The following is a 23,044-nucleotide window of genomic DNA, read 5'->3' on the forward strand; positions in this document are numbered from 1 at the left end:
TCTTGGAAATATAAGTGCCTTTGTAAGCTATGCTCTGTCACAGCTTGTTTCAAAATTTTGAGTCTTGTGAATTGGGAACTACCGAATACTCTAAAAGTATGCCAAACAACTGCTCAGAAGTAAGACTGGAATTACAAAATAAGCATACTTACTACCAACTGGTTTATAATTAATGGAATTCATTAGTATTCCTTGGATTGTAAAATCAATATAGGAACTGTCACCTGTTGAAATGGTATCTAACCATGGTATAACAGGGGCTCGGACCATCAGTAAACTTTTCAGATCTAATACCAATCTGGATTTCCAAAATATAAAACAGCAATTGCAAAGTTTCTAGAAAACCTGAAAAAATATTAAACTTTTAAGTAAGAAAAAAAAAAAAAAAAAAAGAGTAAAGCAAAAGCATCAGACTGACAGATGTGCTTACCCCTCTTTCATGTCATTAATAGGAAGTGGAACTCTCCCTCCCCTGTCGAGGGCTGAAGTAATGTTTATAGCATTCAAGCGTTCTGGCTGCCACACATTTTTCACTGCTCCGAGAAAGTCACCAAGAACTTCACTTGCTAACATTTCTTCTACATTCATATTCCTTATGAAGAACTCCGCTTGATATGGTAAAGGAAAATCTAGTTGTGATGAAAAAGGAAGAGTTTTGCCTTAAACAAAGGCTCCATTACAAAGAATTTCAAGTAATTATTAACATAATACCACTTTGATACACCTTTCCAAAAATCTTGTATTTGAACTAGCTCATTTTTCATCCTAATGTGATTATGTTTAATTAAATAGTTAGTACTATTAACTGTTACTTAAGCTGAAAACCACTGGCTATTTATAAGGGAGCTGGGAGATGACGGAGTAGACTAGAGGAAAAGAGTCTCAGTAAATATTCATTAAACAGATAAAATTACTTTTATGCAAATTTTGGGATCAAACCTGATCTGCAGTGACAATGGATTCCAACCTGCAGTACTCCAGACAATAAATATATAAATATGATGAAGAGAACTAATTTTAAGGACACAAACTACTCAATTTTTTTTTAATTGAAGTGTTCATATATACCATGATTTGTTTTTTTCTGGATCTGCCTATACAGTTGTTCTCTGCATAAAGAACATGCAGAACTAAGCAAACTAAACAACATGCAAAAAGAGAATAAAATCCTTCATGTAAGGTCCATTTGAAAAGACAGGGGAAAAAAACCTTGAAATTAATTATAAAAAAGCAAATATGCTTTTTTTTTTTTAATAAATGGGGAATAATAGTCTTACCTGACAGAAATAACTTGGATAAAAATAACAAATTGAATCAAAAGAGAGAAAACTCCCTTACTTTCCATTTGTGTCACCACATTTAACTTGAACACCAACTATTTTACATCAATTTTTTAATCTTAAAAGAATAGGAGCACATAAGATGTTTTTGCTTATTTGGTTCAAAACACAACAAGCTATTTTCTGTACATACCTTCTGCTGACATTATATTAATGATCAAATTATGTCTTGCTGTCTCAAAGGTACGTCTGTTATATGCAGTGATCTAGGGTTAAAAAAAAAAGAAAGATGTGACTGCAAAAGAACAATGTACATATGAAAATCGGGTAAATGAAACATCAGTGAAAATTAAATAGATAACTTAGAAATACTTATCACCCTTTTAAATGCTTTGCCTCCTAAAATTTGAAAGGTAAGATCAATTTATTTCACACAGTACTACCTTCAAGTCAGGACACTGGAATTTTCTCAACCAGTTGATAGCCAAATACAATTATCCAAAGGATGTATGTGAACATAATATATTTTGGTCCAGATAAAAGTGTTCTGCCATATATGTGTATTCTTTCCTTTCTGCTATCTTTGATTTAAAACCAACCAGAAGCAAAGACTGGTTTCTCCATTTCTCCTTCTGCCCTCCACCAATACCTTAAGATCTACATTCATTGATAGCTCCAAGTGAACTAAACTAGATGGAGATACTTAAAGGAAAGGGTGTTGGGATCCCAGCAATTCTAATATTTGGGACTGTGATTTAGTTTTAGCTCTAGCTCCACTGAAGTCATACCTCATGAATGGATCCACAAGAATTGCTCCAACACAAGTAGTTTTTTAAAAAAAAATCATGGAACCTGTAACTGTAGGGGAACTGAAAACTAGTAGGCAGATGCAACTTTCATGACTCTTATTTTTGGAAGCTTATGCCAGGGTTGTCAAGCACTGGAACAGGCTGCCCAGGGAAGTGGCTGAATCACCATCCCCGGGGCTATTTAAAAGACTTAGGGTCTTAGTGGTGCTTAGGGACATGGTTCAGTGGTGGACTTGGCAGTGCTAGGTTAACAGTTGGACTTGATGATAGTAAAGATCTTCTCCAACCTAGATGATTCTATGATTCATGATCAAATTACATAAGCATACCCATCCTGTAGTTTAAATGTAGGGGATGTCTGAAATGCTCACAGTTACTCCTCAGTGGTGACTGTACTCCAAAGTTGTACTATGATTATGTTCTCATTCATAAGAAATACAGAATGAGGCTAGATATCAGTATAATTAAGTATTATTTTCTCTACTTTTTTTTTCTGAAAGGTGATAAATCTTTCATGAAACAAATTGAAAAAGAATAGCTTTCTTCCTAATTTTAGACTTTAGTTCATTCATTTCAGCGACAACGGAGAGGCAAACGAGTGGCAACAGTGACAGATCTATGTTGCTTCCCAGCAAACAGAGCTACAAAGCACTGTGCCATTGATTATTAAACAAACAAAAGTAATAGATGTTGCACTTCTTTTAAGGGATTTAAATGAAGGAAAAAGGCTCTGGAATATCTTCTGCAGGTTCATTTAAGCGTAGAGGCAAAAGCTTACCTGACACAATTATGTCTTATGTAATGTAACAATTTCATCATAAAATTAATAGAAAATAAATTCCTGAGATTTTACAAATCCTCAATTCTGTTAATTTTCCAAAGGGTTGTTTCAACAGCATTTTAAACATTAATACTTAGAAAACCTAAGTCTCTGGTTGTACAAGCTCTATACAGGAACACAACAGTAGCCACTTTGAGCCTGCACTCCAGCCGTGAGAGCTGCCAGGGTGGACCATGCCCCTTGTGACAGTGGCGGGGACGGCCTTTGTACTGAATAATCAACCAAACACAAATCGCCTTTGCACAGTTTTCAAAGGAGCTTAAGCTCAAGAATGTTACCCACTCTATTGCACTGCTATGTATAATGTTAGGCTCATCTAATCATGAGGTCTCCCCCCATTAATTGACCTACCTATGACATCACCTCAGGAATTATGACTTGATTAAAGTTCTATTCAGGGCAGGAATGTGCAACCACTCCTCAGATGGAACTACGAAGTGGATCAGATGCAATCTGCCCTCCTCACGTACTACAGAATTAATTTAAAAGCCACATTTGAGAAGGGAATGCAATGAATTAATTTGTATGCTAGGCAAGATATAGTTCAAATATAGGCTTGGGGTCATGCTTCTAATGGAGGTCTTGATATAGAACCTAGAATCTAAAAGCACACGCCATTTAATGAAAGGGCAATTTTAAATAACAGTTTCCTCTACAGAAAGCTAAGCGCAAGTACTTCTGCACATGATTAATTTTACAGATGTGATTAGTCCTGTTGAAATCAAAACTGAATCATGTGAGACCCCACCTGGAGTATTGTGTTCAGCTTTGGAGTCCTCAGCACAAGAAGGACATGGACCTATTGGAGCAGGTCCACAGGAGGGCCATGAAGATGATCAGAGGGCTGGAGCACCTCTCCAGTGATGACAGGCTGAGAGAGCTGGGGTTGTTCAGCCTGGAGAAGAGAAGGCCCCGGGGAGACCTTATAGTGGCCTTTCAGTATCTGAAGGGGGCCTACAGGAAAGCTGGAGAGGGACTTTTTACAAGGGCACATAGTGATAGGATGAGGAGTAATCAAACTGGAAGAGGGTAGATTTAGATTAGATATCAGGAAGTAATTTTTTCCCTATGAGGGTGGCAAGACACTGGAACAGGTTGCCCAGAGAAGCTGTGGATGCCCCATCCCTGGGAGTGTTCAAGACCAGGCTGGATGGGGCTTTGAGCAGCCTGGTCTAGTGGGAGGTGTCCCTGCCCATGGCAGGGGGTTGGAGCTAGGTGATCTTTAAGGTCCCTTCCAGCCTAAACCATCCAATGATTCTATGTACACAGAATTATGCATGGATGAAATTATCCCCAGTAAACTTAACATTTAGAGACATTAGAGGAAGAACAACTATATCAAATACTATTTATAAAAAAGAAACTCGTCAAGGGTTTAAGTACACTGCTGAAGCAGCAAAATGGCTGGAGCAAGTTAATGAGGAGATTTTCCTTAACACTGTGAACCACACAGTGTCTGATTCAGTCTGCTGTCTATGATAAGCACGGCAGAAAGCATAGTTTGTTTTCCCTTTCGATTGCTGCTCGAGCAGTGATTGGCACTTTTAAACATTGGGATAGCTAATTGTCAAAAATAAATTAGTGGGTTTTGTCATTGTTGTAAGACTAGAATTAAATACATGTAAGTGCTAATTAAAATTAAATCTATCAATAAACATGAAAAATGAACCAGATAATATTTGAAGAAAAAGAATTTAATTTAAAAAAAAAAAAAAAAAAACCCAAAGCCTGTTTGTTGACTGAACGCTGTATTTTCCAGTAGGGAAAAAAGTCTGGCTCATATTCAGGATAGAATGTTACAAAGTTCAGAATTCAGATATTCTTCAAGTACAGTTGTTTATAAAGGGCTTTTTTCCCCCTATATTTTGAATACAACTTTAATATATTCATAATTTACTGAAATGAAATGCCTCTCAGAAAGATGAAGGGCAAGAATCTAAAGGTATTTCAACTAGGAATATTAAGCTTAAATGATTATTGCTATTTACTAGTTATACCTTAAAAGTAAAATATGAAATCTCACACAGCTTGGCTTTCTCTCAAAAGAGGATACAATGGTACCTAAGAGAAAACGTTAATGTCACAAGTCCTTGTCCCTGCCTTATATTTACAATTTAAAAAAAGAAATATTAACTCTTCAAAAAAAGAGGCAATCCTTGTTGACAATTCTGAATCTCATACTCCAAAATAAATCTTTTTGAACCTTTAAAAGAAAATACCTCAATGATGGTTGGTTTGCCCACGTTTTCTACAGTTGGTGAGCCATATAGCACTCCATCACTGTATGGTGTCCTTTGTATATAGCGTAGCCATCCAGGTCTGTCAGGGTAACCCATTAAGTTGGTATTAAATGTGATAGGATCATTACTTATTTCACCTAGATAAGAAAAATCATATTAGAGTATTTGCAAGAAAATACTATAGACTTTGATTTTGATGTTTCCGTTAGAAAATCTTATTAGTTATCTCTTCTAAAAATTTCCAAAAACAGCAGCAAAACATTGCTAACCTTCACCATATCAGAAATATATGAACTCCCACTCAGCACTTGTAAGTGTTAAGAAATTATTATCTGAAAAGTGTAACCAACAGCAGAGGTTATTGTGCTTATTCTTCTTAGAGTCCTGGCTAATTCTGTGTGCTTGCACTCATTAACTAGTAGGTCTGATTTTTAGAGCTCAGTTCTACCTAGGATTGAATGAAGCATTTAACCTTCTTACTGATGAAGGCCCAAAGGTCTCAGTCCCAAAAAACACCTCCTTTTATTTATGTTTTTAATAACACCTCTGGAAACCCAGTGTACCTAGGCAGCTTACTGTAAAGAGTGTCTGTGTAATCATCAGTGTCTGAAAGCTTCTGTTAGCATCAGGATAAACACACAGGTCTTCAGCACCAACAGCCTGGCAGTAAGTTGTTTTTTTTAAGAAAACAAATTAATTCAAAAAAAGGACCAGACATTCCTGCAAAATGGATCCACTGATGGCTACTAAATACAATAGTCCAGATGCAATCTCTAAAAGACCCTAAAGTTAAACGAGTACAACAGTCCTCGTGGTTCTTCTTGATCCTCTTACAAATGGCCAGGTTTGACTTATGTTTATTTTAGCTTTTGTAAGCACTACCAGATCCTCACCATTAAGGCGTGAGGCACAGAACTTGGGCAAATCCACAGTAAGCCTGCACAGACACCTCTGCACTGCGCTCCTCCAACTCGGCTTTGAACTGGCAACAGCAGCAATTGTAGGACAAACAACAAGAGAAGACAGAAGGCAGAAACTGAGCCCAGTGAAGACAGACCGGCTGTCAACTCCTCCAGAGAGGAACAAAGAGATTGAGACCTGTTGCCAAAGGGTAGCAAGTTTTCAGGTACACGTTTACACAGCTGGCTGCGGGTAAAAGGGACCAAAACCACACCAAACCAGCACCAGGGTATAACACAACTTTCCTCGCAATTCTCTCGGGACACGCCATTAATCTATTACATTCATAATAAAATTCCCAGCATCACAAACGATTTAGGGAAAAAAAAATATCTCAAAGTCACCTGTGATATGTTCTCATCTGTCCTTCATCATGGTAGGCAATGCACAGCAAACAAAAATAAAAGGACCGTGGTAACAGCTGGCCTTACAGTAAATTTCTGATATGATCACAATCATGTGTGGGTACAAGTTTCATCAGTATTTGAAATCAGATTCATACTGCCTTTGATTCATGTGAATGACCAGACAGGCTGGAAGTGTAAGGATTCGAAAGAAAATCCACCTTTATTAACATTTCCAGGTTCTTTCCATCTGCGTGCCAAAACGGGGACAGAGGCAAACTTCACTCTGTCGGTCACTGTTACGTGAAATGAAGACTCAGGTATACATGTCAGGAAAAACATGCATTTTTAAAGGAGAGGAAATTTTTAAAACGTTTGGTTTTATTCATGACAAAATTTAACCAATGCTAACAGAAGCTTATTTTTTCTTTAAAATGAGTTTTGAAAACTGTACTCTCAAATAAATTCAAAAGCTTATTAATGGAAACAGGTTTTGATTATGTGTGCACTGTAAATTTATTATAGGTTTTTCCTATTTTTATAGGAAAATAGGATAGTTATATAAATAGGATATATTTATATATTTATTATTCCTTTTCATTGTTGATAAGCATGTGGGGCAGAATGTTCTCTTTCTCTTCCCTCCCTAGATTGCTTATACATATTCCAACCTGCCAGTGATCAACGCTTTAGGTTTGCATTAGGTGTACATCAAAACACCACACTTAGGAAATCACAGCTTTCTCTTTATAGAGAAAGTTTTTAAACAAACTGCTTACTAACATTAAACTCTTACTAAATATAGGAAGAAGGAGTATTTGTTTTAAATGAAAGAAAACATCATTATGTAGTCTCATATTTGATTTAATCTTCTGTTTTGTTTCAAGTTTACTATATGCTTTCCAAGCACTCCTTCATATAGCCTAATAGATACTACATCTGAAACAGCGATCAGATAAACAGCACTTTTAACAGACATAATCATTAAACTTCCACAATTTTGTATTTAATGTGAAAGTAAAGTAAAGGTATACTTCCTAATATCAGATATGTAATGTGTTATTACACCTTCCCAAATTATTAAGTGCATTTTTCACACTACACAATTATATGCATCTTTTCACAAATGATGATCACAAGCCAGAACGTTTCAAGATATTTCAACTGAAATAAAAAAACTGTCCTTTGTATGTTATATCCTGAACTGTAAAGTATGCTAAACAAATGTGAATTTTTTTAAACATTTTTTCCCCTATATTTTTATATAAAATGGAAGATCGTAGCATCCCATACCAGGCTTTGGATAAGGAGGAAATTCCCCCTTAAAGTACTCTCTCTCCAAAACATGAACAAAAAGAACTCCAGCAGAAGGGTATACATTCCGATCAGAGTGCACCTTAGACAGAATCGTGTACACTGAAAAGCAGAAGGAAAGAAAAGAGACAGAAAAAAGCAAAAATGAGACATGCTCTAGATAATACAGCATGCATTTCAACAGCAACGTGGGAAATCCAGGGGAAGGAAAGCAATGAATATTAGAAAATGTTAATAAGTTTTTTAAAAGGTTGCATTGATTTAGGAAGAGAACACAGAGCAAACCCTCTCTTTGCCCAACAGGATCCCTTCCAACACTGCAATAAAAACTGGCTACGTTAGGATTTCAGAAGTTGCGCGAGCTCTTTATTTTTGTTGCAATAAAAAAAAAAAGCAAACGAGGGAGGCTATTGTAATTTTACAATTGGTTTATTTGTAATATTACATGAATAAAAATACATTAAATGAATGATATAATCGTGTTTTCTTGATATTTTACATAAAAATAAGGAACATGAGAACTATGGAGGGACCTTACCAATCAACGATACTGATTCCTCACTGAATGGAAGTGGCAGATTTTTCAGTTCTTGTGCAGAAAAGGACAAAGCAATTCACTTCAGCTGAGGATGTCTATGAATTCTTAAAGCTAGACTTTCTTACACCAGCAAGTTCAGATAATGCACATCTAAAAATCTAGTTAGAGAGATCATTATTGAAGATGTTGTGCTTGTATTGAAAGACAAAACAGAAGGACACGGGCAACTACAGCCCAGTCAGGTGTTACTGATTTCAACAAAAAAATGAAGCCGTATTTTACAGGACTCAGAATTAAAAACCTAAAGGAAACTTAATTCAGAACAACTAGCATATGTAAAAGCAATATGCTATTTTTTTATGTAATTACAAATTTAGATAATAAAAGCAAATCTTATTTATGACTAACATATTTGACACAATACTATATACACTGTAAGGAATTAGAAGTATACAAAAATCATTATGATACATTAAGTGGGTAAGAAACCACTTTATCAACAAGTTTAAAAATTTAGATGTAAATGGAGAATACTGATCTAATAGCATTGTAGAATTGTTAGGGTTGGAAGGGACCTTAAAGATCATCTAGTTCCAATGCCCCTGCCATGGGCAGGGACATCTCCCACTAGATCAGGTTGCTGATCTTAAAAACTTCCAGGGATGGGGCTTCCACCACCTCTCTGGGCATCCTGTTCCAGTGTCTCACCACCCTCATGGTGAAGAACTTCTTCCTAAAGTCCAATCTGAATTGTCACATCTCTAGTTTTAATCCGTTCCCTCTAGTCCTACCATTACCCAACATCCTAAAAAGTCCCTCACCAGCTTTCCTGTAGGCCCCCTTAAGATACTGGTAGGTCACTATAAGGTCTCCTCGGAGCCTTCTTTTCTCCAGACTGAACAACCCCAACTCTCTCAGTCTGTCCTCATAGAAGAGGTGCTCCAGCCCTCTGGTCATCCTTGTGGCCCTTCTCTGGACACGTTTCAGCACGTCCATATCTAATAGGTGTTTATCATGGTGCCCTAACAGGACACACTGTAGGTCATATTACTATTCCATATTACTATTCAATTTAAGTCAATGCGCTGAAAGAATCAATCACTGCTGATAATTTTTGTCACTGAGATGAGGATTACACAAGTGGTAAATAAAGATAAGTCACAAATACAGAGGCACACAGCTACCTGCCTTGCTTGCTAAACTGAACGAAACTTTATAAGAAGAAAGATTATAAACTTTACAGCATGGGGGTGCTGCCATAGGAAAGCGCAACTCCGAAAGAGACTTCAGAGTCATCGCAAAAAACCCATAAGGACAAACTCACACCTCCTAGAAGATAAAAGGGCTCATTTCAGCACTTGGATTAATAATAAAGATACATTTCAAATGTGGATCAAGACCATGTACTTTTCTAATCCTGGTATAATTTCTTCAGCTTTATCACTATACCAGCTTTCTTACTTGAGATCTGCTTAAAAAGCCACTGCTAATTAGGCAATAATCACAGATATTCCATCCCTCCCACCACGTACTCAGTGTGGAATCTATCTCACCTAATTTTAGATGCCTACAGAAACAACATCCACCACTGAGTTAGTCAGGCTCCTTTTATAGTCAGTGGAGAAGAAACAGACTCTTCTAGGGGTTGATTAATTTGATTTCTCCTGTAAAATGAGATGAATCATGTCCTAGACTCCTGACTGCACTGACTGGATCTCCACTGAGTGCAGAGGCAGCTGAGAGGAGACACAGACCTCTGCATTTAGTTACACGTTTCCCACCCTTCAAACCTGATATTGCAGAATTAATAGTCTCAAGCACTGGATACACTACTGATCAAGTTCCACAGCAGTTGCTTTTCCCCTTTTTTTTTAAACCGCTTTTAACTGTACTGAACAGAGTATCTTCCTAATAATTTAACCTTAAAGACAAAATTAAAATGGATCCTGAAATTTAAATAGTTCATTACAATTTCGTGTGGTTAATAAAACAGTTACTATAATTTTAATTATGTAGACTTAAGTACAGTAACATAGCTATTTGATTTGTATAATTAAAATTTGTAAATTGATGACCCAAAAAACTTTTGCACTCACTTCTGTAAATGAGTTGTAAATAAAGCAAGGAAACTAATTAATTTCCTTTAACATATTTTCAAGAAAAGTAGAAAAAGTAATTTACAACATTAACAGAGCAGAAAAGATGACAAAAATATGGTGTCTGGCTGAAAATGTGTGTGAACTGTCCAGAAAAAAAATCCATTTTTCCATTTCTGATGCACTCTACAATGAAGAGTCCATTTCAAACAGGAAGAACAGTGAAAAAGTAATGTATATTTTCTCCATAAGCAATAGTTTTAGAAAGGAAGAAGGAGAATAGAATCAGCAGTTACTGAAAAAAACCCCATATGACATATTTTTTTTGTCTGTTAGAGGAGACATATTGCTACCACTAAATGCCTGCCCATTCCTAGTAATGAGATGTTCTCTGTTGCTGAAGTAAGCATAGCAATAAGGACTTCATGCAGACACAAAACAGTAATCTTGGTGGAAGTCTAAAAATGCCTCTCAGAAGGTAAAAAAACCACAAATCTATTTTATCTCTTACCTTTTATCTTTATAACAACAAACACACAGTAATGACACAAGTATAGGGATTAAGAATCTGAAAGTAATCGCCCTCCTTATCAGAGAAGCTCTTTTCTTTTTCCTCTACGAAGATCCTTCAAAATAAGAAGGAAAACGATGAGCCTTCAGCTCACTATAGCAATCACTGCTTTTCAATAATGAAACCAGTGAAATGCTATTTTTTTCAAAAGCTTTTAAAACACAAAATTACTTTCATAAGATGCCTGAGACTGGAGATGAAATGTGTCATCATCTTAGGTGATCTAGGGATGAAACTGAATATACTTACCAACTTCTAGATACTAATCTAACAAAGCAGACTGACAGATGTGAATTGCCTGGGCAAATTCCCTGAGGCAGATAAAAATCTCAGGGACTGTGGAAGACTTCAGTAAAACTAACCATGGGAAATTAAAAATCTTCACTACACAGGATCACAACAGATACCTACTAGAAAAAAAAGACAGTTATCAGCCACCTCAACGGCACTGTTTTCTTCTTTTTTGTTTCCAGATCCCTTGGAGGACTTTCTGTAGGTCCCAAGATATATCTGTGCAGAAAGGTTAGAAGTTCCGGAGGTTGGGAAAGAAGTAGATTAACTGGGAACTGGAGGTTGGAAAACACGCATCACTTTTTGAAACATGTACAGAAACTGTCGCAGTCATTCTTCTCGGGGGTCTTGAACATGGGCACAGCCAGGAATCCTGCTAGGACTGCATCAGCCTCCAGCCCAGAGCCTGTTATCAGATACAGATGACCCTGTCTCCAGAAATTTCAGAAGATTTACCATGTTGGTTGAAGCCTGTACGTTGATGATCTTCAGAAAAAAATCCACCTGGAAATTTTTTCTGGGACTTTCAATGGGTTCTCTCCCCATGGATTTTTAGCAGATGAAGCACAATCCCAGAAATAACTTAATTTGGGGGCCAATCCAGATTGCCTGCTTGGATGGGCAATCAGTGCAAAGCCTTTTCTCAGCTAGTGTACGCTAGCTAAAATACTCTATGAGTACTTGCATAAATGACAGTAAAATAGTCTTTTTCCATATGTATATGAAAATATTTTTTTAAAATGTTACAGACAAGTTATTGTATTAAGCAAATTGCAGAGGTATCTCCAAGCAACCAGCCGTGATAAGAAAATGTGCAACATTAGGTATACACACAGCCATTATTTCAAGCAAAGCTACAGGAACAGGAAAAGCTGGGGAAGACTCACAAAGACACGAAAGTCTGTGAGTATTTAAAAGACTGAAGAAATGTAAAATTTTCCAAATTACTTACCTTGAAATAGCACCTACTTCCTAAAACAAGGACATGATTGAAAAAGCAAGAGTAATATTAAAAGCAGATTTGACTGAACCAACATGGGATTTAAATTTGCAACCTAAACTCACCATTCTTCTCAACAGCCTTTATTCTGCTGATAATATAACTGTGGGCTTGCTTAGTCGTCCAGTTAACTGTTCCATTATTGCCATCAGCAGAGCTTAACAAAAAAGCTTTTCAGAATAAAACAAATGCAAAAAAAAAATTAGTCATATCAACAGACTCCCATAAACCAAGTATCAGAAGGGATCAGATGCCTTCTAAATCAGGTTTTGGTTTTAGACAGAGTTTAGGAACCTCAGGTTAAAAAAATGGTGGTGTTTGATTTGGATATGTAAACATATAATAATCTTTCTGACATTCACCTTTTTGACACTCATTTTCCCAAATAAGCTAAGTTTACAGTAAATGCTTAAACCTCTACAGACATTTCTACAGACATAATTATACTGATAATAAAAACGAAGAGCATTCTCTGGTAAATATATTTGCACTGGCAAAACACCATATACAGGGAAAGACAAATCTAAAGTTACATTCGCTGGCATAGTATATTTTGGCCAAAGTAGGGAAAGTAACATAACCAAGAGCACAGCTTTGCTTATATAAAGATGCTTTATATAATGACACACGGGGCTGATCACCTTGCCTTGTGGGCATAAACAAGAATCAAATTTTGGAAAAAGAACCAGTAAAAACAGTTGTCTTCATCCCACACAGACAGAACACAGCTTGAAAACCGCTGGATCAGTGCGGCTGAAGGTAAAAAAAGATTTAAAGGTGGTGAGGAGCAAATGATTACAGGAGACAGAAAGCAGCTGTGGAACTGACTGAAAGACTCCATTTCACCAGTAGCAGAACTGCCTGGGAAAGCTCCCTCCCCACCTCCCACTTTTTGTTCTTTTCTTCCTTTTATTCTGTGGTGAATAATAGATATATCAGCTGTTTGTATAGTTACTTGCCAACTGAAAGTGTAGAGGGAAAGAACTGTAGTCAGATGGTAGGAAAGGGAAAGTGGCCGTAACAAATAGTCTTTCTTTTGAAACAGTTTGCAAGTGAAAACTCGTGTCAAACCCCAGTTAAAAGATGCTATTGGATTAGCACCTTATCTGCCTTGTAAAAATAGCAGTATCAGAAACAAACAAGTAGCAGTACTTGTGTTCAGATACACCGGTTCACAGGAAGAAACAAACACTTACTGGCAAACACTCAAAGTATGCAAATACTATTTACACTAGATGCTTAAACATCTGTGGAAACTTCTGCTGACATAGTTACACCAGTCAGCTATCCCATTACTGGTATCACATTCTCCAGACACAATTTAGGAGGCCCAACAGATCTGTTTTATGCAGTAGTCAAGACACACAAATACTCAATCTATGCATGTGAGCGAGCCATCTATTAATGATAATTTACACAAAACACCTAAAATTGAATTAAGGATGAAGTGTAATAAAAAAATTACACGTTCAAATTACCATACCAACACAATAACATTTCTAAATTATGAATTTCTGTTAGGTTTCTTCAGATTTTTCAATATGAACAAATGATCTCATTTAACAAAAAGGTATTATTCACATCCACTGTATTACATCTGTCTTGCAAGACGGACAACTTTCTCCCTGCTGAGACAGTCTTTTTATATTAAAAGTCTTATTATAATACCATCCTAGGGATTATCCAACTTGGTACTACATATGACCTTTACTGTAAATTTTCTATAATTCTTGGAACATTCAAGAAAAGGTAAAATAAAGTTGTTCCAATATTTCAACAGGATAAGCTGAGCAATCAGAGGCTTGTCAGCTACAAACCAGCACCAAGCAAAACAATTAATACAAGATTTGATTACTGAATTATTAAATGGAGAAGAGTATTATATTTATCCCAGTCAACAAGGATTTAATGCATCTTTTCAGACACTTTTGATGAGCCCACAAGTTTTTTCTGGTAAAGACGAAAATAATGACATGTTACCCATAGATATAAAGCATATCACCTAGTTCTTTGACTAATGAAACTAAATACAAAATCATTCTAGCATATTTAAATGGAATAAAAAAAAAAAAAAGAAAGACAGGTTCTGAGATGTATTTTTTAATATAAATGATCAGTAAGTGTCTTTGATTTGGGTTCACAAGTTTGCTAGGTTTATCTGTGGGGATTAAAGAGGTTTCCTGTCCACCTCTCCACCCTACGGTGCATTTCATAGGGGAACTGGAAAAGCAACCACTGTGCCTGTTTTCAGATCCTAGAATTTACAGTGTGATGTTTTAATACAAACATATATTACCATCTATTTGATTTCAAATGACAGGAGTGAAATGAAACAATTCAAGAGCACACTGCCCATTCAACAGCTTTCACCACAAGCAAGGGAATAGGGCTACTGGACAGTTAATTTGTTATATGAGCTTTCTAGTGGGCTTCACAAGATTCTGGTATTGGCCTTATGCAATTTGACTTTTATATATATATGTTTCAATTTTATATATATATATATAAAATTTATATAAACATATAAATTTTATTGTATACTGATAAAATTTGCAGGTAAAAACAAAGGCTAGCAGATTAACAAATAATGGAGATGACATGCTACTAACACAAAACAGTCTGCGTTGTTTGGTAAAAAGGTGATCAGTGATGTGCACTTCAATAGAATAAAACGTAAATGCATACCCAGGAACAAAGGCAGCATGCCATACACACACTACTGAGCACACACTTCAGGGATGCTGAACTTCGATATAAAACTAGGGACACATGTCAGGTAATAACTGTTTGAACAGAAGCTTTCAGCAGAAGACTGGTTATGGCTGATATGTAAACAGCAACATCAAGGAGGAGCAGGGAGATTTTGTTTTGTTATTTGACACAGATATGATCACTGTTCAAATGCTGTGCCTAGTACTTACATAGGGCCTTCAAGAAGCATAGTGACAACATGAAAAAAGCTCAGGGAAGATCTGTGAATATGATTAAAGGATGACAAAAGAAGTCTTATACTACAGAATGCAGGGATTCAAACTATGCATTTTATCAAAGAGACAATTTAGAATTAATTTGATCAGCCTTGTACTGACGCTGAAAAAAACCTTAATAGTGTCAGGCTCTTCAGTTTGTTACACACGTTGCCACAGTTGCTGGAGCACCCACCAGTGCTTGTAACACCAGGAGCAACTCCCACCTCTGTGCCTGGGACTTGAACGTGGGCAGGTAACGTGCATCTACAGTGCTTTCTTTTTACTTTTCTTTAATTATATTTTCTTTAATTAATATTTTAATTTTATTTTCCTCAAATTAGTATTTTTTTCTTTACTATTTTTAATTATATTTGTATCATCTTATAGATTATATTTCTATTATTTTTATATTATTTTTCCCTTTCTTTAATTGTATTTGCATAGGCTTTATATAAAGGTTTTAAGTATTAAGTATTTATAATATTTAAGTACTAACTTTTAACAGCAAAGATAATTAACAGAGAAGATAGCTACAACAATTTCTGCCCACCTCCCAGTCAAAAAAGGACCTAAGCATCATGGACCAACTTCACCTCCCCCATTCCTTTATTGCAGTCTAACATCCACACACCATCCTGCACCCTTATCTACCCTCCTTATTGCTTCTTGAAGTAGGAGCACAAGCCCATTTCTCCCACTACTAATGCAGCACACATCTTCCTCTCTCAAAACCCAGCATTTCCCCCTCTTTCCCACACCTCCACCTGGGACCCCAACCTAAGCACGTGCTCATTACCTTCATGCCACAGACCAGGGCCTTGGGACATGCTTTCACTACCCTTTACTCTCTTACTACACAACCCGGCTCCAAAAAGCTACCCTCATGCTCCTCCACTGCATATCCCATCTGGCTCAGGGCCCTTCCCGCATCCCGGGCTGGAAGCAGAGATCATAAAATCATAGAATCACAGAATCATAGAATGGTTTGGGTTGGAAGGGACCTTAATGATTATCTAGTTCCAACCCCCTGCCATGGGCAGGGACACCTCCCACTAGACCAGGCTGCTCAAAGCCCCATCCAGCCTGGCCTTGAACACTTCCAGGGATGGGGCATCCATAACTTCTCTGGGCAACCTGTTCCACTGTCTCACCACCCTCACAGTAAAGCATTTCTTCCTAATATCTAATCTAAATCTTCCCTCTTTCAGTTTGAAACCGTTACCCCTCGTCCTATCCCTACACTTCCTGATAAAAAGTCCCTCCCCACCCTCCTTGTAAGTCCCCTGTAGGTACTGGAAGGCTGCTATAAGGTCTCCCCAGAGCCTTCTCTTCTCCAGGATGAAAAACCTCAACTCTCTCAGCCTGTCCCCATAGCATAGGCGCTGCAGCCCTCTGATCATCTTTGTGGCCCTCCGCTGGACCCGTTCCAATAGGTCCATGCACGGCACAGATTTCCAACTGGTCGCTGAGAACCACGGAGCACAACAAGCAAAGCAGGAACTGACACCACTGAGTTACAACAAAGCAACCATCTGCATCAAGGTGCTTAGCACACAGCTCAAATCAGAGCTTGTACCCAGTCAGTCACTGAGGACCCACTAACATCTGCACAGAGATATTTGCCCTACGGGTCACATCATCCACTAGCAGAGGCAGAAGTTGCACCACCACCTATTCTCCCTCCTCTTCCAACCTCAACACCCCTTCCTCCTACCTAATATGCAGCACATAAGCCACCATCACTGTAGAAATTTACTATGAATTAAAGTGGATTCTCTCAGTAGAAATTCACATCGAGATTAGATATTTTCTAACACACAAGATCCTTTTCAACCACAGCTACTACATAAGAAATAAGAATTAATTTGTACTAGTTCTCCATTGTGGATTGCTCAGGTCCCCCTGTGCTCCATTTATTATAACTGTGTAAAAGTTCAAATCAAACCCAGAAATGTTTCTAAGCTATACACTTATTCATCTTTGTATGGTTTTCTACCTGTTTCTGTGCCACCCATTGATTACTTTAACATCTGAGTATTTCTCCAAGATGATTCGGGAAAAGTAACTGAATAAGGCATTTTGTCAGTCTCACTGTGAAACTTTGTCATTTGCCTTATTGGGAATGCTGCAAATTAAGTACCAGGAGAACAAAAACTTCATGCTTTATTAATAGTAACATTTACCCACCACCATTCACCCTCCTACTGCAGGCCTGACAAGAGAACCAAATTAGATAAGTTTTTCCATAAAGGCGAGGAAAACATTGCTTGCTCCTGCAGTCCAGCCCCGAGCCCATGGTGTAACCAAGAGGTATGGCCAGGTCACCCTGTAAACCTGCTATTCTAGAATGCCCTCTACACTGCTATGAACCATCCCTGCAATTATATTCCAAATTTCTGAGGTGGCAATTGGTTTAAAAGACTAAAGGAATTCAGAAAAGGCATAGATTTCAAAATGCTGAGATTTCTGTCTGATCAGTAGATTGCTCTTTCTAACTTCTCATCTTCATGGCTTGGACTGCCACTAATAATAATCTCCATTTAAAAGGCATTTTGGGGGTTTGTGTTGCAATTGTAACAACATTTAGACACAGTCTATGTTTATGTAAACATTTTTTTTTTTAGTATTACATAATGAGCACCATAACTATGCTGTTATGAAAACAATGTGTGGTTTTGACCTATGTAACATGTTCATGGCTAATTCCAGCACAGCAATACTGATCAGCGAATACTGAAATCCGTACCTTCAGCTCTCAATCTGTAGCACCCTGTTTCGCATTGAGAACACTTCAGCAAGACAGTCATGTAAAAACTCTTCCCAGGTCAGAGAACCCCTTGTTTCTACTACTACTTGCTATTACTTGCTTGAAAAGCAGTTCGACTGATTAGGAGGGAAACTAATATGTGTCCTCTGGTTTCTTGGCTCTTCTTTTTCTTTCAAATTCCTAAGGAAGTAATCAAAACTGGCAACGCCCTCCTTTTCTCTAGAGCTCTGCCAAAAGGCAGCACTGTACACTGATTGTGTCTGCTGTAAATTTATTAATATCTATTCAAGAAGAGCCCAAAAGCTGCACCAAAACAGATATTCTTGTCTAGATTTGAAATTCTTTCTTTAGAAGAAAGATTGTTTACAATCAGACTAAGAAGAAAGGGTTTTACTTTGGCAACCTTAACTCCTGAAGTACTTTAATGAACTTCTAACCAAATCTAAAAAAAAAATTAAGGAGCAAAAATAAGCCTCTTTTTACATAATGTAAGTTACATCTAGAAGGCAAATTCCTGCTGTAAAGCTGACTTCTTATTGTCTGACTTTAGGATCTCTAAAATGTCTCCATGTTAAATACTACTTATAAATAATGTCCTTGTGTAATGAAAAGCATACTAATGGAATGGTTAGCTTTTCCCTTTGACAATTACTTATTCAAGCAAGTACTTACTGACAATAGATTTTATTTATTGATCTGGGTGAGATTAGTACAAAAACCTGACAGGCACCATCTTCACAGGCAGAGACTGAGCACGCTGTATGAAGAAAAACTATTTCTTTACCCTAATGGTTGCATCCACAAAAGGAAAAATGGTAAGTACGCTATAGAATTAATTTGAAGACACTGAAAGAGCAGATCATCCATGAAACGTTCTGCCTCTCTCTGCATGGTGAGGCTGAGAAGCTGAGTGTTGCCAATGGCACTTCTGCTGTGAACAACGGGACGAGCACAGGGATCTAGTTCAGTCTCCCGAATACCCACCCTAGCCTGTGATTTATTTCACAGTTGCTTTAAACTAGGATATATTTGCAGCCCTGCTGAAAGGCAAGATTCCCAGAACATTCTTGGCCACCTAGCACACACCAGCATAAATAATCCTGTGCCAGTCCTGGTCAGTAAACTGATTTCAGCAAACAATTTTTGTTTGTGGGCAGAGTAGTTTTCAGCAAGATGACCCAATACACAGCACCACTGTACAAGTTACTCGGCACGCAAAAGGGAAGCAGTGAAAAATGCCTAGCTGTGGAAGGGCAGGAGAATGTTTTCTGGCAGCAATGCAGTTTTATGACAAATTAATGTGACCACATAATCATGGCTTCCAAAGTGAGAACTAATGAGGTCCTCCTCCATTTTGACCCTTTGTAGCGAAGGGGGAATGTGACTCCGTTGCTCTACGACTCCCTATTCCTGGGATAAAACAGGGGCTGCAGGGAAAACATGGGCACTGACAACTAATTCTTTACATTTAAATGTACAAATATAGGGCAACAGCCATAAAACGGCCAAAGTCATTCAGACAACGTTTTGACGACCGCTTTCTCTGTAGGAGCAGAATATGGGGCAATTCATTGCTCTGCCAAACTAATATGGCAAACATCTTTACTAGTTTAATCTAGTAAACTTCTATTGAGTCTGTTACTGTGAAGCTAGAGTCAAAGAACAACTACCTAGTTTGCAGTAGAAATGCGTAACCCTAAATGTCACTTCTCACAGCACTGTCCCATTTTTTTCTAGCAGTGGAAAAAATTATCATCAGCTCATTGTTGAGAGCCAGTACCTTCAATTTGAATAGTATATTAGCCCCCTAGGAGCAAATGTTGGGCTTCTAAAGTCACTCTTACACCCTTTAAACTCTTAAATCTCTTGAAATCCCTGGATTTTGAGTTCATGTTTTGCCACAGGGAGGGTAGGGAGAAGTGGGAGGGGGACAACCTGGGCTTTTGACACCAGTCAGCCTCCTCCAAAAAGCCTCTAACTATATGTCTCATACATCTTTAAAAAGTGCAAAAAGCGTAAGTCAAGTTTCTCCTGTAGGTCAAGTTCAACAACAGAAATGGGAAAAACTAATCTCTAATAGTAGAGAAGAACTCAAAGAAATTTATTTACAAATCTTGTGCTACTTCTCTTTTTCCATTTTGTCTGTAAGATGTCTCTTGCCTGGTTAAGTAATGCTTCAGTACTGTAGTCTACTTGAGAACAGGATTCAAAAGAAAGGACTTTCATGCAAGGCTGTGGCTCATCTCAGAGCCAGCAGACAAGGTTGGAAGTTCTTTCACATGGTCATAGTTGAGATGTCAAGCTCTGGGAAAGCAGGAAGACGCCACCATGAAAACAATAAGGTTTGTTTTGGGGTGGTTTGGGTTTTTTTTTTGCTTAAGAGGGAAGGGGGGAGCTCAGGTGAGCTCCTGGGACAGTTTGCATCATTCAACTTCTACAAGCTGTCTTGAATTGTACCTGAATTCAGACCAGGAACATACTACGAAACTCCACCTTGATGAAGAAGAAATTTTATATAGATATCTCTTAAAAGAACTTAACCGAACTCAAGTTTATGCTTCCTTTTTTACATTGGTCTCAAACCATGTATTCTGCTGTTTTAACTAATGAAATCCAACTGAACCAAGCTTAAAAAAGTCAAATTTGAAGTGGAAAAGTTAAGACTAAAAAACCTTAAGACCTCTTCCCTTACCATGAAGAGTGGAAAAGACTTGTGGATTAAACTCACAACTCAACTTCTAGAAGCTCATTTCAGTTGAACTTTTTTAAACTTAATATCTTAGTTGATACTGAAAGCTTAACCAAAGACTGTCCTAGTTCTTTGTTCGTTGCTATCCTGCAGCTGGTCACGGGAGGCAGAGGCAGAAGAGGCACGAAGAATTTCCACATATGGAGAAAGCAGTATCTTGCATCTAACAAATGCAAAGTTTTATCCTCACGCTGAACAACTTAACGCTTACGTGCTAACTGGATCTTTAAAACATCCAATGCCTCATGTCGCTTCTGCTGTCGGTATCCCATGACAAGTATGGCCATATACTTTAAGAAGTGTAACTAGGTATTAGTCAAGAAGACATTGAGCAGACTGTCAGCTTTCAGGTGACACACCACCGACCTCTCAGACCACAAAACAACCTAAAGAAATAGATTTCTTGCTGTTAACTTGCTCTTGGCGCAGCAACGGCCTCACAACGGCAATCCTGTGGCTGGGCTGCTTTTAAAGTGTTACCCATTTGAAGTATTTCGCCATGAAGAACCTTGCGGGTGTGAAACCTGCCAACTGCGTGACAGCTATTGTTTACATGTATTAGGGAACAGGATTAACACTTTTTCTGCAGTCTTAATTCTGACACAGTTGGATTAAGTGGTCAAACTAGAAATAATTGGGGGGGGGGGCGGGGAACGAAAGACACCCCTGTACTCAAAACTGCCCGGCCCCTCAGGGACAAGCACCAGCCCTGTCAGGTCGAGGGAGGGGAGGGGAGCAGCAGGCGCTGCCGCCCGGCCCTGTCCCCGGGAGCGGAGCCGCCCCCACCATCCAGCGGCTCTCAACCAGGCCTCACCTCCCCAGCCCTGCCGGCAAACTCTCTCCCACACAGCAAGGCCTCGTCCCCCGCCCCGGCCGCGCCACGGCCGGGCTCCCTCATCTCGGGTCCCGGCCAGACCCGGGGCACTCCCCCCGAGTCGCCGCACCGGGGGGGGACGGGCTGCGGCGGTCCTCTCCGCAGGGGGCGAGGCAAAGGGCGGACGGACCGCCATCGGAGTGTCCTCCGCCGCGCCGGGAAGCAGGGGGGGATGCCGGGGCAGCTCGGACCCCGCACAGAGGGGGGCCGCGTAGAAGGAGGGCACAACGAGGGGCGGCGCGGGGAGGGGACACGCATCCCGCGGGAGAGGGGGGCACCGCGGCGACAGGCGAGGCCCGCGCTCGCTTGCCGCAGTGAAACGCCGCCGTGACCGACCTGTCAGCAGGAGGGTGGTGAGGGCTCCCCCGCCGTGCGGCCAGGGCCCCGCCGCGCAGCACCGCATCGCTGCCCGCTCCTCCGCCGGCTGCTGCCTCCTCCACCACCGCCGCCGCATCCTCCCCGCCCTGCCCAGCCGCCGCCGCCTCGCCCCGCGGCGGCCGCAGCATCCTCCCCTCCCCGCCCCGCCCCGGCGGCGGTCTCCAGGCAGCGCGGCTGCCCCGCGGGGCATGCCGGGAGGAGCCACTCGCCGCACCCCGGCTGCGGCAGCCATGTTGGGGGGGGGGGGGGTGGTTGGAGAGGCCGAGCTGCCTGGTGCGGGATTCTTGGGGAGCGGAGTGCAGAGGCTTCGTTTCCCCTGAACACGGCTTGTGGGTCCCTGGCCGAGCCGGGTGTCCGCCCTGCCCTGCCCTACCGGGGCTCGGCGTTGCCTCAGTGGAGAGGCAGGCGCCGGCTGCGGCGGGGCCCGGCTGCGCTCCCCTGAGGCAGATGTGGCGGGAACAAAGTCGCCGTGAAGTGAGGTGACTGGGGAGCTCTGGGATCCCCAGTTCAAGAGAGACAGGGAACTACTGGAGAGAGTCCAGTGTAGGGCAACAAAGATGATTGAGAGATTGGAGCATCTCTTAATGAGGAAAGGCTGAGAGAGCTGGGACTCTTTAGCCTGGAGAACGCTGAGAGGAGACCTTATTAATGTTTACAAGTATCTAAAGGGTGGGTTTAAGGAGGATGGAGCCGGACTCTCTTCAGTGGTTCCCAGTAACAGGACGAAGGGTAATGGGCACAAGCTGGAACATAGGAAGTTCTGATCAAATATGAGAAAAAACTTTTTACGGTGAGGGTGACAGAGCACTGGAACAGGCTGCCCAGGAAGGTTGTGGAGTCCCCTTCTCTGGAGATGAATTTCAAGACCCGCCTGGATGCAGTCCTGAGTGATGTGCTCTGGGCAGTCCTGCTTTAGCAGGGGAGTTGGACTAGATGATCTCTAGAGGTCCCTTCCAACTCTGAAATTCTGTGATTCCGTGACGTTGACTGACCGGATGGGGAAGGGAAGGCGGCGGTTGTGGC

At 39.7% G+C, this 23,044-nt stretch overlaps 1 protein-coding gene across 1 annotated transcript in view; it reads right to left on the reverse strand.

Annotated features, from left to right (window-relative positions):
* Window positions 1-22,149, reverse strand: part of SGCE (sarcoglycan epsilon) — a 35,947-nt gene extending 13,798 nt beyond the window's left edge. Inside the window, 7 exon segments of the mRNA XM_074574697.1 lie at window positions 431-629; window positions 1,474-1,546; window positions 5,150-5,307; window positions 7,768-7,890; window positions 12,350-12,454; window positions 21,980-22,113; window positions 22,115-22,149. Coding sequence (XP_074430798.1) covers window positions 431-629; window positions 1,474-1,546; window positions 5,150-5,307; window positions 7,768-7,890; window positions 12,350-12,454; window positions 21,980-22,113; window positions 22,115-22,149 — 827 coding nt within the window.
* Between the last annotated feature and the right edge of the window lie 895 nt (window positions 22,150-23,044).

Source organism: Larus michahellis, chromosome 2 (genome assembly GCF_964199755.1).
Source record: "Larus michahellis chromosome 2, bLarMic1.1, whole genome shotgun sequence".
Classification (NCBI taxonomy): Eukaryota; Metazoa; Chordata; class Aves; order Charadriiformes; family Laridae; genus Larus; species Larus michahellis.